Raw genomic sequence first — 12817 nt, forward strand, 5'->3', positions numbered from 1 at the left:
TCGTCCAGACTCTTCACTTTCTCCCGGATATAATGGAAAGTCATGCCCTGACTGATCCCTCTGTGTAGAGTTGTTCTGCGGTCTACCTCTCGGGCGGTCTAGTATGGTGGCTCATTCATTTCCATAGCCCCGGGATGCATTCGTTCAAAAATGACATATGTCACGTCCGTGATCTCAATTTCTGACCGCTCACGCAACTCATTCATTAACCCTTCTAGCCTGCCAATAGCATGTGACCTGTGGTCGGGAACATAACCAACACTTTCAACCCGAAGCCCGAAATAAATGTCCTCCAAAAAATGTGGACATCATCTGCGTAAAACACACCACATCGTGCATTCACCTTTGCACGAATTTCATGTCTGCATGGGAGGCCAAGACATTTCCTCATATAACAGACGCAACCGTCTATGTCTTTATCCTTCTCATCGTCCAACATCTTCAGAGCGTTATGTGTTACAATTCCACTGGACAATATTCTAAATACGGGCACGTTGATCGTCTGGGCCCGAATCCTCTTTGACTTTGCAAATTCGGCTAGTATCTCGTTAAATTGATCTTTCATCTGTGAGTGATACTGTACCCAAAATGTGTCAAAACCACCCGTGGACGCATCCAACCATCTCTTCAATGCTCTATGGTTGCTCTCCACCCTAATATGTTTAGAATATGCTACGTTTCAATAAAAAACATGACAGTAAGTTAAGTATATATATTTCACCACTTATAAATAAATACTTGATTGTCGATGTATTACCCAAATGAAAAATTAGATCCGTCCATGCTTTTACAAAATTCTCTTTGTATACGAGCCAAGTGCCTTGGAGATACTCAATCAACTCTGGATAGTTCGCGTACTCGTCCATCAAAGCTGTGTAATTCCTGGCGAAATCTTCTTCACACACTGATTTTACCAAAGTTTGCCACGTACCAAGTTTAAAAACCGTGCCACGACGCCTACTATTGCCGAGACATCTTGAAGCACGACGCCCCACATTCATGTTAATGTGCCAAAGACATAAGAGATGAAGTACGGTCGGAAATACATTCTCTAGCGCCTTTATGAGCCCTAACTCTCGATCAGTCACGATGGCACTAGGTAGAGTCTGAGGGGGGAAAGTCTCTTCAGCTTTTGCAACACCCATGTGTAATGGTCTTCATTTTCATGGCGCAAAAATGCGACTGCAACAGTAAAAAATTTCCCGACAGAAGTAACACCAACAATCTCCAACAAAGGCAATTTGTACAGATTGGTTTTGTAAATACTGTCAAGTAGTATAACGTACGGAAACTTACTTAACAATTCGACAGATTGAGGGTGAGCCCACATCAAATCAATAACTGCATGTGTTGTTTCATCAGTACGGAACCATTTGTAATAGTTATGCTCCTCAAGCAACCCAATCAAATGTTGCATCACTGTACGGTCGCCCCTAGATAGTCTTTTTAATTTCGCATTCTCATTGTATACTTGTTTCGAATAAGCATCGAGACCAAAACCATTTTGTCTCAAGTTAGCCAAAATCTTCTTGGGCGGCACATGACTTTGTGACAGATCACTAATAATCTTCGCCTCCTCTTGAACAATGCACTCATCCCATGCCCGGACATGTATATCGGAAAATGATTATGCTTCCCGTATACTACTCTGACCTCCCATCTATCATCCCACCGTAGCTCTCCGACAATTTGAAACCACAGTTTAGTTTTTTGTTACCGGTCCTTCTCGGACGCGCGTCGGTTAGTTGATGGACATTATCGTTTCTCCCCGTATAGGTCACAAGTCAGAAAAATCTTTTTCTTAGGACAACTTTTTTTTACTATTTTCACAAAAAGACCTCTTGCAACGAACCTCGCCCAAACCACTACCTCATCCTTCGAGTCAAACTACTGAGTTGTTGTAAAATAGTTGGTATGATCAACTTCAATTGTAGACGTATCGTCCTGAAAAAAGCGTAAAAAAATTGATTACAAGAAAAAAAAAACGTTTAAAAGCCAAAAGCCAAACTCGGGCACCCAACGGTGCAGTGCACACCCATGTTGGGCGTGCAGTTGGCCTACAAACGCCCGTAATAGGCGTGCAAGAGCCAATTGCACGCCGAACATGGGTGTGCACTGCACCGTCGGGCGCCCGAGATGGGCTTTTAAACGTTTAGCCCATTTTTTTCAATCGAAAAGACGGAGAAAGTGGTTTTGATGTCAGACCAATGCCGGAAGGCGGCGGCTATAACAAATAAGGTTAATTTGGTTGGCGGCTAGGAGGGTAGTGCTGGCCAAGCGGCGGCACTCGGGTTGGGGAATGGTGCTAGCGATGCGACGATGATGGGTAGGAGGGGTGGGATGGCCTTGATGTCGCGGGTGGGGTGCTTGGCCTTGATGGCGTTGGTGGGATGCTTGTTATCCTTATCGTGTTGTGGTTCTGAATAGATGGAGTACTAGTGGCGGTGGCGGGACGGATCTAGGAGTTTTTCTATCGGATGTCTACATGGAAATGTAAAATTAAGGTTCCTATATATGCTATATTGTTTTTATGCTCTAAATTTATTTTATAAATTAATATTACATTTTATAGTTCCTAACATGTTTTTTCGTTCAATTTTGTAAATGAATGACATGTTTAATATTTTTAAATAATGACATATATATATATATATATATATATATATATATATATATATATATATATATATTTGGATGAAATTATTTATATTAACTTGAATTTTCAAAAACTTTTTTCCCCCATCATCTTATTTGATGGAGCCCCTTTTGGACCCCTCAAGTATTTGTATATATTTGTATGTATATTTATGCTTGCGTGTGTAGGAGGTGTGAGCGTGTGTTTTTTTCTGGTTTCTTTTCTCTTAGCGGAAAACTCCCCACTTATCCCCTTATCTGTATTGGGGCGCGTGCCATTTTATTGGGCTGATGGGCTGATCTTGGGCCTGGGCCGAGAAGAGAGGGGTTTATGGAGTGCGGAGCAACTAGTCGTGGCGAACTACTCTCTCGAGATGTTTTGACAAGGTGAAGAGGAGACTAGTCACCTCGAGTTTGGTTTTTCTCTTCTTTTTTTTTTTGGAACGAGATGTCGTTCTTCGTTGTATGAACAAATTACAGGTTACTTTAGTTCTTTCCTAATGCCATGTTTTCCTTTTCACTATGTATTTTACGATGTACATTCTTCATTATGACTTCAATATTCCCTGTCTTTAAACCGAGTGCGACCTATATATACCGATCGCACTCCACTGTCGGATCGCACTCCTCCTTTGGATGCGAGATACCTCGTCTTACTCCTCTTTCGGATGCGAGATACCTCGTCTTACTCCTCTCTCGGATGCGAGATACCTCGTCTTACTACTCTTTCGGATGCGAGATACCTCGTCTTACTCCTCTTTCGGATGCGAGATGCCTCGTCTTACTCCAGTGCGACCGATATCGATCGCACTCCTTTTTTCGTGCAGGGTCGATTCCGACGCCCGAGAAGGAGCACCGTGCTTCTCGCTCTTCTACTTATTGGAGGAAACCCCAAAATCAAACCAAAAAATCCCGAAATCAAACCAACGCACGTCTACAACTCAAACGTTCCCACAGACGGCACCATTTGATGGAGCCCCTTTTGGACCCCTCAAGTATTTGAGTATATTTGTATGTATATTTATGCTTGTGTGTGTAGGAGGTGTGAGTGTGTGTTTTTCTCAGGTTTCTTTTCTCTTAGCCGAAAACTCCCCTCTTATCCCCTAGTATTGGGGCGCGTGCCATTTTATTGGGCTGATGGGCTGATCTTGGACTTAGGCCGAGAAGAGAGAGGTTTATTGATGCAGAATTGGTGTTTGCTGATCAGTCAACTTTGAAAAATCACCTGTTTCGATTCCTAAAGAGTTAGATTTATTGCTATATATGGTTACAAAGCTCTGGAAGTCTACTTTCCAACACAAAAATCGGTTTACAAAACGAAGTTCAGAAGAATAAGTTATGCTCAGTTTTCTAGAGCCTGCCAGCTGCACTCGGGAAACTTGACAGCTTTGTGTCTTTTGGTATTTCTAAGTGTTTTATTTATTTCATTTGTCTAATTTCGAATTATTCATCTTGTTATCATATAATCAGGTCATATTCTATGTATTTCATGAGTCAAGGTCAAGTTTATTTATTTTCAAGAATTAGAAGATGATAAGTCATTCAAAGTTGTAATTTCCTATGTTTTGGAGGGATGTTCCAAAACTCCTATATAAGCACCCTTTCAATGAATAAAATGGGAGATGATTGTTTAAGTTTAAAAATATATTACAAGTTAATTGTATTGAGAGTGAGTGATTCCTCTTTAAACAAGTGAGTGACTTGGTCGCGTTGAGTGATTCCGTGATTAGTAGCGTCGAGTGAGTCCGCTGCCGCCGGTTGAGTGATTCCCGGTCATCTATCATTTTCTATTTTTTTATCCGTTGTGGGTTTTGGCCTGCATCATTTATAATAGGCTTTTGGGCCTGGGAAAATCTGCCTCGATGACTTTACATAAATAGTAAACATTATTCAATAATATATACACACCTACATATTAATCAACTTACAGTCTGATATAGTAAAGAAATAAATCGACTTATCTATTTCATTACATATAAATGTTTTTAATACATTAAATTAGTTCATAATATAAATCAAACATTAAATTTGGTATTGAGTTACATTTTAAAACATTAGATTAATACAGTTTTGAACTTTCCTTCAAGATTTTATCATATAAAGATTATAAAGTTTTAATACTTTATTTTTTTGAGTAAATAAAGCTTTAACATTTAATAGAGACTTTAACAACGCTAAGAAACATTTTAACCGAACAAATATTAAGTTGAACTTGAAACCTACAATATCGGATTTTTAACTTAAAAGCACTACTTTTGGACAAACTTACGTAAATTCAAGAAAAATCGAAAAATTATAAAAACATTCAATTTTCCAAAATCAGGTTGAATTTTTAATTTCCGAAAGTATCATAATGGAATTTTACCAACTAAGCTTTAGCCTAGTGGTACCTGCCACCGGGAGTGTCTCTCGTAGTGGTGTTTAATGAGATGTCGGAGATTCGAATCTCTTTAGGTGCGTGCGTGCGTTGTAAGACCATATTATAAGTTCAACTTTTAAAAAAGAAAAATAAAATCAACATCAATTTAATATAACTATATATGTAACAAAAATGAATTACTTGCGTATAGAATGTGAAATTATTAGAAAGAAAAAAATAAGACTTGCCATATTATTATTCAATGATTAAAAGGACTAAATTGTGAATTTATTTCGCAATTAATTAATTGGCGCCAGAGTGATAGTATTGGCCGGGGCTCCAATTGGCGGGAATAACATTGGTGGCGGTAATAGTTCTTCTTGATTCAATAGTAGTCACTTTCACTGTATAAGGCCCTTTTGTGCCATTTGGCAAATCAGCTTTCCACGTGGCACCCCATGATTGCTGCATGTTAATCGCTCCCGTATTCGATGGCAACAACTGGACAGCACCGATATCACCGTCTCCGCTCACAAGCTCAATCGCAAACGCCATGTAATTAGCGGTCGAACCAGCATCGATCTTGAACAATATGCCCGTTTTGTAGTTGCATGCTACCCTGCAAAATTCAAATACCACGTATCGTTATATATACCGTTATATATTGTAGGACCAAAAATTATATCTTTGTAAAGTTATTGCATGTAAAATCGAAATATAACAGCTTAAAGGACTAAATCCTAAATAGAACAGTATAGAGGACCAAAACTACAATTTCCTCAAAATATTTTCCTACCTTTGATATTGGATATTGATACCTCCAGCATTTCGTAATTGATCAGCTTGGCCACGTTTGGCTAAATACCCGAAAGCTTTTCCGCTCAAGTCGAAGTGAAAAGCTCCAGGGCAACTGGGACACTGGTCTGTAATTGTTACGGTAACTGGAAACCCTGAGCACGCTGAATTTTCCGTACATTTTACCTAAGGAAATAAGTACATGAAATTACAATTTGTAGTCAAATATATATCTAATTAGTCTCACTAATTAATTTAAAATATAAAATTCTAAATACCTAATATATAATTTAAATAATATTAATATACCTGATAACAAGCACCGCAGCCTTTTCCGTTAAGGTATATATCGTTGCCTCCTGCAGATACAAGACTGTTGTATGGTGGATTTTGCACATCAACTCCAAATCCACAAGCTCCCCCTGAAATTGTAATATAAATATATAATTATTAGTTTCTATTATTTTATTTATTTTTGTGCATTTGATTTTATGCTAATTGTTTATTTTTTCTACAAGCTATTAACAGTCAAAAATTAAACGACATTTCCGACAACCAGCTCAAATTTGTCGAAAACTAATTTTATTTTACATTTATTTGGTATTAAAATAAAATAAAAAATAAGAATAAAATAATAGTAACAATAGTAATAGTAATAATAATAATAAATACATCGTTTTATGTTTAATTTCCGTTATCATTACAGGTAGTTCCAGGTCCTTCGGGGCTACCGTACCACGTCGCTATTGCAGACGAGAAACCACCACCGAGAGAAGCATTAAACGAATTAGGGTTCGTACAAACGCAATAATTCGTTTGAAGCACTAAAATAGCTGTTAGGGTTAGAAATGTGAGAGGTGAAGAAAAGTGAGAGGTAAACATGGTGATTATATGAGATGTAGAAAAAAACAATGTGAATGAATGAATAGTCTGGTGCCTTTGGTTAGACTTATATACTGTTAATTCTTTTAATACTTTCTATATATGCAAATTATTACAACATGAGCTTCTTACCATTAACAAAAGAAATATTTTGATTATTCAAAACATGAAATAATTTATCGAAAAAGATTTCATTTTTATTGCAAATTATAGAGAAATATTTTTACTATCAAGTCTTAGATTAACAAAAACTTACTATCTCTCCTTAATGCTTGCCATTTACAAAATAAGTGTTTTCAAAAGATAATAATATAATTATTTTTTTGTATATTTTGGTTACTATATTAATAATATAAATCTAATACATTATAATATAATTGATCGGCTAGAAATATTATATTACTTCCTTTCCTTATATAACTTTTTTGTTTGACTAACAAGGGCAAAAAAATGATTATCCACACTCTTATTCATATTATGCAAAGAGACTTACTATATGTAAAAACCTAAATTCGATATATATTTAATTTGGCCTTTTATGTTTTTGAAATACTATTCATATAATTCTGAAGTTTATATATAGTTCTTTGTTTTTATAGGTGAATTAGAAACAACTCGTGAGATTATAAGGTTAAATTACGAAAAATACCTGTTGTTACGTACATTTGTTCCCCTCAAACTAATCAAAAATCCTAAAAAAAATTACTGTAATATGTCTAAATTAACTCTAAATTATAAAATAAGGCTTTTTTTTTTTTTTTTTTTTTTAAGAATATAACATTATGAATAAAAAAAAGACACATAAAAATATGTATTAATTAGAAAAGACCCATTTTCTCGCAATATTACATTTATAACTCCCTAAAACTAAAACCTAATATTAGTTAGAAAGCTTACAACGAAAATGGACTGAAAATAGAGAACTTAGCTGGAGAGTATATACTGAATAGACAATTTAGACTGAAAATATACAACTTAGTTAGAGAATTTGAACTGAATATAGACATCGTAGATGAATATAACTTTTTTTACAATGATATGGCTAAAATTAGGCGGTCGACGACATGAGATTAGTAGAAAATGCGGAATAGTTGAAGAAATGCCATTATTTTTAGAGTGAATGTGATTTTGAGGAATGAGTTGGAGGATAATAAGTTATTTTCAGTCTAAAATGAATATTTTATATCTAAACTCTCTAATTAAGTGGTGTTCATGGACTAAGATCAAATAGTTAAATTTTACATTATTATAAGAAAATATTACAAACAACCCATGATATATGACCGGTTAATTATAAACAACCCATGATATCAAGTCAAAATATAATTTATTATTTTAGTTGGTTTTATTATTGTTAGTTAGTGGACGGTCATTTATAATTTAGTGGTGAATGATCTTGTACATGTTTTAATTAATTCACGAACTCAGTAACTCATTATCTTTTCTAGTATATTCATTCACGTGCAGGACAATGAGATCTCAGATTCTTTAATAGGAGAGGTCTTTAGTCCATTTACTACCAATTTTTGAAGAGAGTGAAGGAGCAGGGAGTTTTGGATGTTGGAACACTTTCTACAACACTTTGTTTTGTTTATTTTTTTCTCACTACAAAATTGAGTATGTTTGTATTCAATATCATTGAATACTACTATGTACTCCTAATGTTTTGTTAAGTATAAACTGTCATCGATTATAAAAAGTCTTGTACGAATAAATCAACTTTTGATTTATTCATAAGAGAGATCTTTACTTCTCTCTTTATATTCATTGAATATTCTTTTAATAATGTTTCCGTCGGTAGAGGTACATCCACAAGTTATATACTTGTGGATAATGATTTAAAACTTATGTTGTTTAATTGCGTGTTTATTAACCGGGCGTTGTTTTATCTTAATGGCAGTGGAATTGAACTCTTTGCATCCATTTTCTTTTACAAGAGAACCAGTAGCCACTCGATATATGCATATAGTATGCCTCGTGCTATAGGTCTCACAACGAAGATTTAAACCACAGTGACTAACAGAGTATGACGAGCTCGGTCTAAAAAGCGTTAATATGCGACACTACACTCTCTCGTTTCACTGGCGTCTGGTACATTGTGAAGTTTGGGACGAGATATATACGACATCAGTAAAATGGTTCAAAATGAACTTTACCCTATATAATATGCAAACAATACGTAAGCAAATAATTATGTTGCCATATAACTTGAAAATATATTCAAATACTGCGTGACAACAGAAAAATTTCATGTTCATTCTTTATTAGTGAAAATAAGTTGCGAAATGAGCTGCGAGTCTTTGACAACCACATATAATTAAATTAGGTACATCTAATTGTTTAGTTTCGTTCAAAAGCACATTATTTAATAACTCTATTGACATTTAGCTCCTAAGTTATTTGACTTTCTTGTTGCCTTTTCTTAAGACTTTTTTACCCCTATTGTATAAGCGTTCTAAGGTTATACGTGCCTTATTTTTTCACATTTTTTTCCTTAATTTTTCGTTTGAAATTAGTTCATTTTTTCTCCTTTTTTTTTCCTTAACTTTACTATATATAATGTCCAGCTCTATTTGTTATCACGAGCTCAATTTCATATAACAATCCTAATCAAGCCACATTAGCAATTGGATAGCTAATCCTTTAATTAAACCATGTATCTCAAAATAGAATATTAAATCAGGGTAAACATCTCACGCAATGTAAGTCAAACTCCCAACATATTCAAACTCCGTAAACATGCCTCGGTAACGGATTTTAATTACAAAAGAATGATTTGCGATTATAACCTACAAAAATATGCTCAAGTTAATAAAATATTAAAATATGCTAAACAATTGCCTACATAGCCATCCAAGTACTGTATATTTTTATTTTGGCTAAAACATTTTGAAGTACTAAAGTTCACATATATTTCCCATAGATTAAAGTTGGGGGTAAGGTTGTAATTGCACAAGAAAATATTACAAAATTTATGTCTTTATATTTTTGTAAGTTTGATCAGAAAATATAGGGAGGTGTTAGGTACGTTTCGAATTGAGGGGTATATATTCGACGCAACCCATAATTCAGGGTGCATAGTGAATTTTACCCTTTTTTTAATTGAAAATGTTATTGCGTTGACCGTTCAATAACAAAATAACAGTTAAAATAAAAAAGATACAAATCGGTGTGTGCTGACCGACAATGTTAATGTGTTGACCGGTCAATATAACAATTTAAAAAAAGAGAATTTTTATGTTATTATACTGTTGATCACAACTATTAATTAATGTTGAATATTGCTATTATATATGTTGTGAACCAAATGAAATAGCCGATAGTAAATTTTTATTTTTATTTTTATTGGAAAAAAAGTATATTAAAAATATATTAATGTTATTGTGTTGATCGGTTAAACTAGTAATATTGCTGAAAAAAATGTGTTCTTGTTGCGTCGACTGGTCGTCACGGCAACATTGGTGAAACAAAGGTAAACCTCAGTAAAAGATAAAAAAAAAAAAAACAAAAAAAGTCAATTGGTGAAATTTAAATTATATTAGAATTTGAGGACTGAAATTAGAGTCAAATTAGAATTTGAGGGTATATTTGTTATTAATGGAATTTTAAGTAAAATATATTTTTATCTTGACTTTTGGGCAAAAAAGTTATTTTTGTCTGTACCTATCGGCAAGGAAATTGAGAATGATGGGCCTATACAAAATTTACCAAATAAATTATGTATGGCAACTTAATTCTTTATATAGTAAGCTTAATATAAGCTATTGTTTTCGGATTACTTCTATTTCTCAAATAAATAGCAAGTATTATCGAAAATTTAGAAAGTTGTGATAATTACTTCTAATTCTATCTTGAAATTCAGAATATTTCTCAATTTTAATTACATGTAAGATCTGTAATTAGAATCTCATGTAATTTCCATATAAAATTTGAATTTCGTATTGTAAGAATTTAAAAAAAATTAACACTATATAAGTGTAGCCAAGGCATGAACCAAAGGCACCATACTATTTTTTTCAAAGTCACAATGTTTACCTATAACTTTTTTCGATCTCTCACTATTTTTATTTCCGTAGCTATTTTGTTGCTCCAAACTAATTACTGTACTTGTATCGATTCCCAAACTGTAATTAATTCTACTTTTGCGGGTGGTTTTTCACCTGCGGTGGCGACGTGGTACGATAGCCCCACCGGAGCCGGAAGCGGTAATAACTATTTGGTGCTTGCAAAAGTTTTTGTGAACTAATTATGAATTCTTGTTTTTTTTTTCGTTTATAATTTATTCTGGGATTACAATTTCCGTCTTTTAAGTTTCTACAAATTTTACATTTGATCCTCATGTTTACTAAACAACACATTTCGTCCTTCGTGTTTCAATAATTTATCATTTTTGGTCATTCCTGTATATTTACCGTTAGTCCGTCAATTAAGACAGTGATGAACACACGTTCAATTCCGTTAATTTTAACGGAAAATTGACTGAAAGAATACTAAAAATGTTGAATTTTTAAAACATAAGGGACCAAATGCGTTTTTTTGTGAATATGTGGGACTAAATGTAAAATCACTGCAAAATAAAGTGATGAAAAATGTAGTTTTCCCTTTTTAAAATACACTAGTTACTTATAAATTAATTGCTGAAGGGTGATTGTTTTTTAATGATGTCTTCTACCACACACCACCTTAATATTTTCTAGTTTTGCTAAAATGAAATAATAAATGAACAATTAATTATATTACATTCTAAGATTAAATAAGTAAAATATATGTAATATACTTACAATATTGAGCATGTTTATTGCAGGGGGAGCTTGTGGATTTGAAAATGACGTGGCGTATCCCCCATACAATGGCATGACGGCTGCAGGGAATCAAAATATATTCCAATCTGGAAAGGGTTGTGGTACTTGTTATCAGGTATGTAATATGTTAATTTAATTTTTTTTATGTATATAATTGATGTTAATTAAACAATTTTCACTATAAATTGGTTAAATTTTATTAAAAATAGATTTAGAATTTTAGATTAAATTTTTTAATAATTTGTTTTTTTTTTCAGGTGAAATGTACAGAAAATCCGCTGTGCTCGGGAAATCCAGTTACTGTAACGGTCACAAACGAATGCCCCGGTACGTGCAACAATGAAGCATTCCACTTCGATTTGAGCGGGAAAGCTTTCGGAGCTTTAGCCAAACCGGGTCAAGCTGACCCGTTAAGGAAATGGGGCAGAATCAATATCCAATACCAAAGGCAAGAAAATAAATCTATCTATCGTAATTCTCGATTCTATTTAAAAAAAAAAATTATTTTCCTTATAATATATGTTTATTTTTTTTTTTTTTTCCGCAGGGTGTTATGCAACTACAATGGGACCAATATAACATTCAAGATCGACTCTGGATCGAACCCTAACTACCTAGCATTTGCAGTAGAATACGTGAATGGAGACGGCGATATTGGTTCCCTCGAGATATTGTCGGACAATTCTAAAGGATGGTTATCCATGAAACAATCATGGGGTGAAACTTGGGCCGTTGGATTACCCGTTGGGATAAGCGGTCCTTACTCCGTGAGGCTTACCACAATCGAGTCGAAGAAAACAGCACTTGCGTATAAAGTGATCCCTGGTAATTGGGTTCCGGGACAGTCTTATCACTCGAGAGTTAACGTTTAATTTCTTAATTACGAATCCATGTGCATCGGACTAAACGTAAATCGAGATTTCTTTTTTTCTTTTTTTCATGTATTTTAAATAGGTCATTATTATAGCATGGATGTTTTAGATGTTGGTAGAATAAAATTCTCCCGTTGTTTAGGGGTTGAATAATCTAAAGGTGGTTATTTCTATTCTGCACGCGGTGAAGACTACATCGAATGATGTGTATTTACTCATGACTTTGACAAAAGTATTTATAAAAATAATTAAGCACACACTTATTTGATTGCTAATAATATGCAATGCCCTTAAAACAATATTTTTGGACAGTTTACGGTGTTATTGTCAGGGTAGTTTTGGACAATAATCGGATACTTCATATTCACACACATAACGAAAACGAAAACTCCATTGCACTATTCATATTTTCCAATTTTCAGAGCATACTCTTACATCTTCTAACATATACTACATTTTATTCCATCACCCCA

The 12817-nt window shown here is 34.1% G+C and overlaps 3 protein-coding genes across 3 annotated transcripts; 1 reads left to right on the plus strand and 2 right to left on the minus strand.

Moving 5' to 3' along the window:
• Positions 1–214: 214 nt before the first annotated feature.
• On the minus strand, positions 215–1145 carry LOC148770303 (uncharacterized). Its single transcript, XM_088819105.1, has 2 exons — positions 739–1145; positions 215–653 (listed from the first exon to the last, which is right to left on the minus strand). Exons 1-2 carry the CDS (start codon positions 1143–1145, stop codon positions 215–217), a joined length of 846 nt encoding a protein of 281 aa, XP_088675231.1.
• Positions 1146–5154: 4009 nt separating this feature from the next.
• On the minus strand, positions 5155–6700 carry LOC105963483 (expansin-B4). The gene is made up of 4 exons (XM_012987891.2): positions 6493–6700; positions 6098–6210; positions 5790–5974; positions 5155–5612 (listed from the first exon to the last, which is right to left on the minus strand). The coding sequence occupies exons 1-4, from the start codon at positions 6668–6670 to the stop codon at positions 5297–5299; spliced, it is 792 nt and encodes a 263-aa protein (XP_012843345.2). The 5' UTR covers positions 6671–6700; the 3' UTR covers positions 5155–5296.
• Positions 6701–10677: 3977 nt separating this feature from the next.
• Positions 10678–12562, plus strand: LOC105963482 (expansin-B6). The gene is made up of 4 exons (XM_088818941.1): positions 10678–10875; positions 11475–11587; positions 11730–11920; positions 12020–12562. Exons 1-4 carry the CDS (start codon positions 10698–10700, stop codon positions 12342–12344), a joined length of 807 nt encoding a protein of 268 aa, XP_088675067.1. The 5' UTR covers positions 10678–10697; the 3' UTR covers positions 12345–12562.
• The last annotated feature ends 255 nt before the right edge of the window (positions 12563–12817 follow it).

The sequence above is a fragment of the Erythranthe guttata genome, chromosome 6 (genome assembly GCF_056151865.1).
Source record: "Erythranthe guttata isolate IM_541 chromosome 6, IM_541, whole genome shotgun sequence".
Lineage (NCBI taxonomy): Eukaryota > Viridiplantae > Streptophyta > Magnoliopsida > Lamiales > Phrymaceae > Erythranthe > Erythranthe guttata.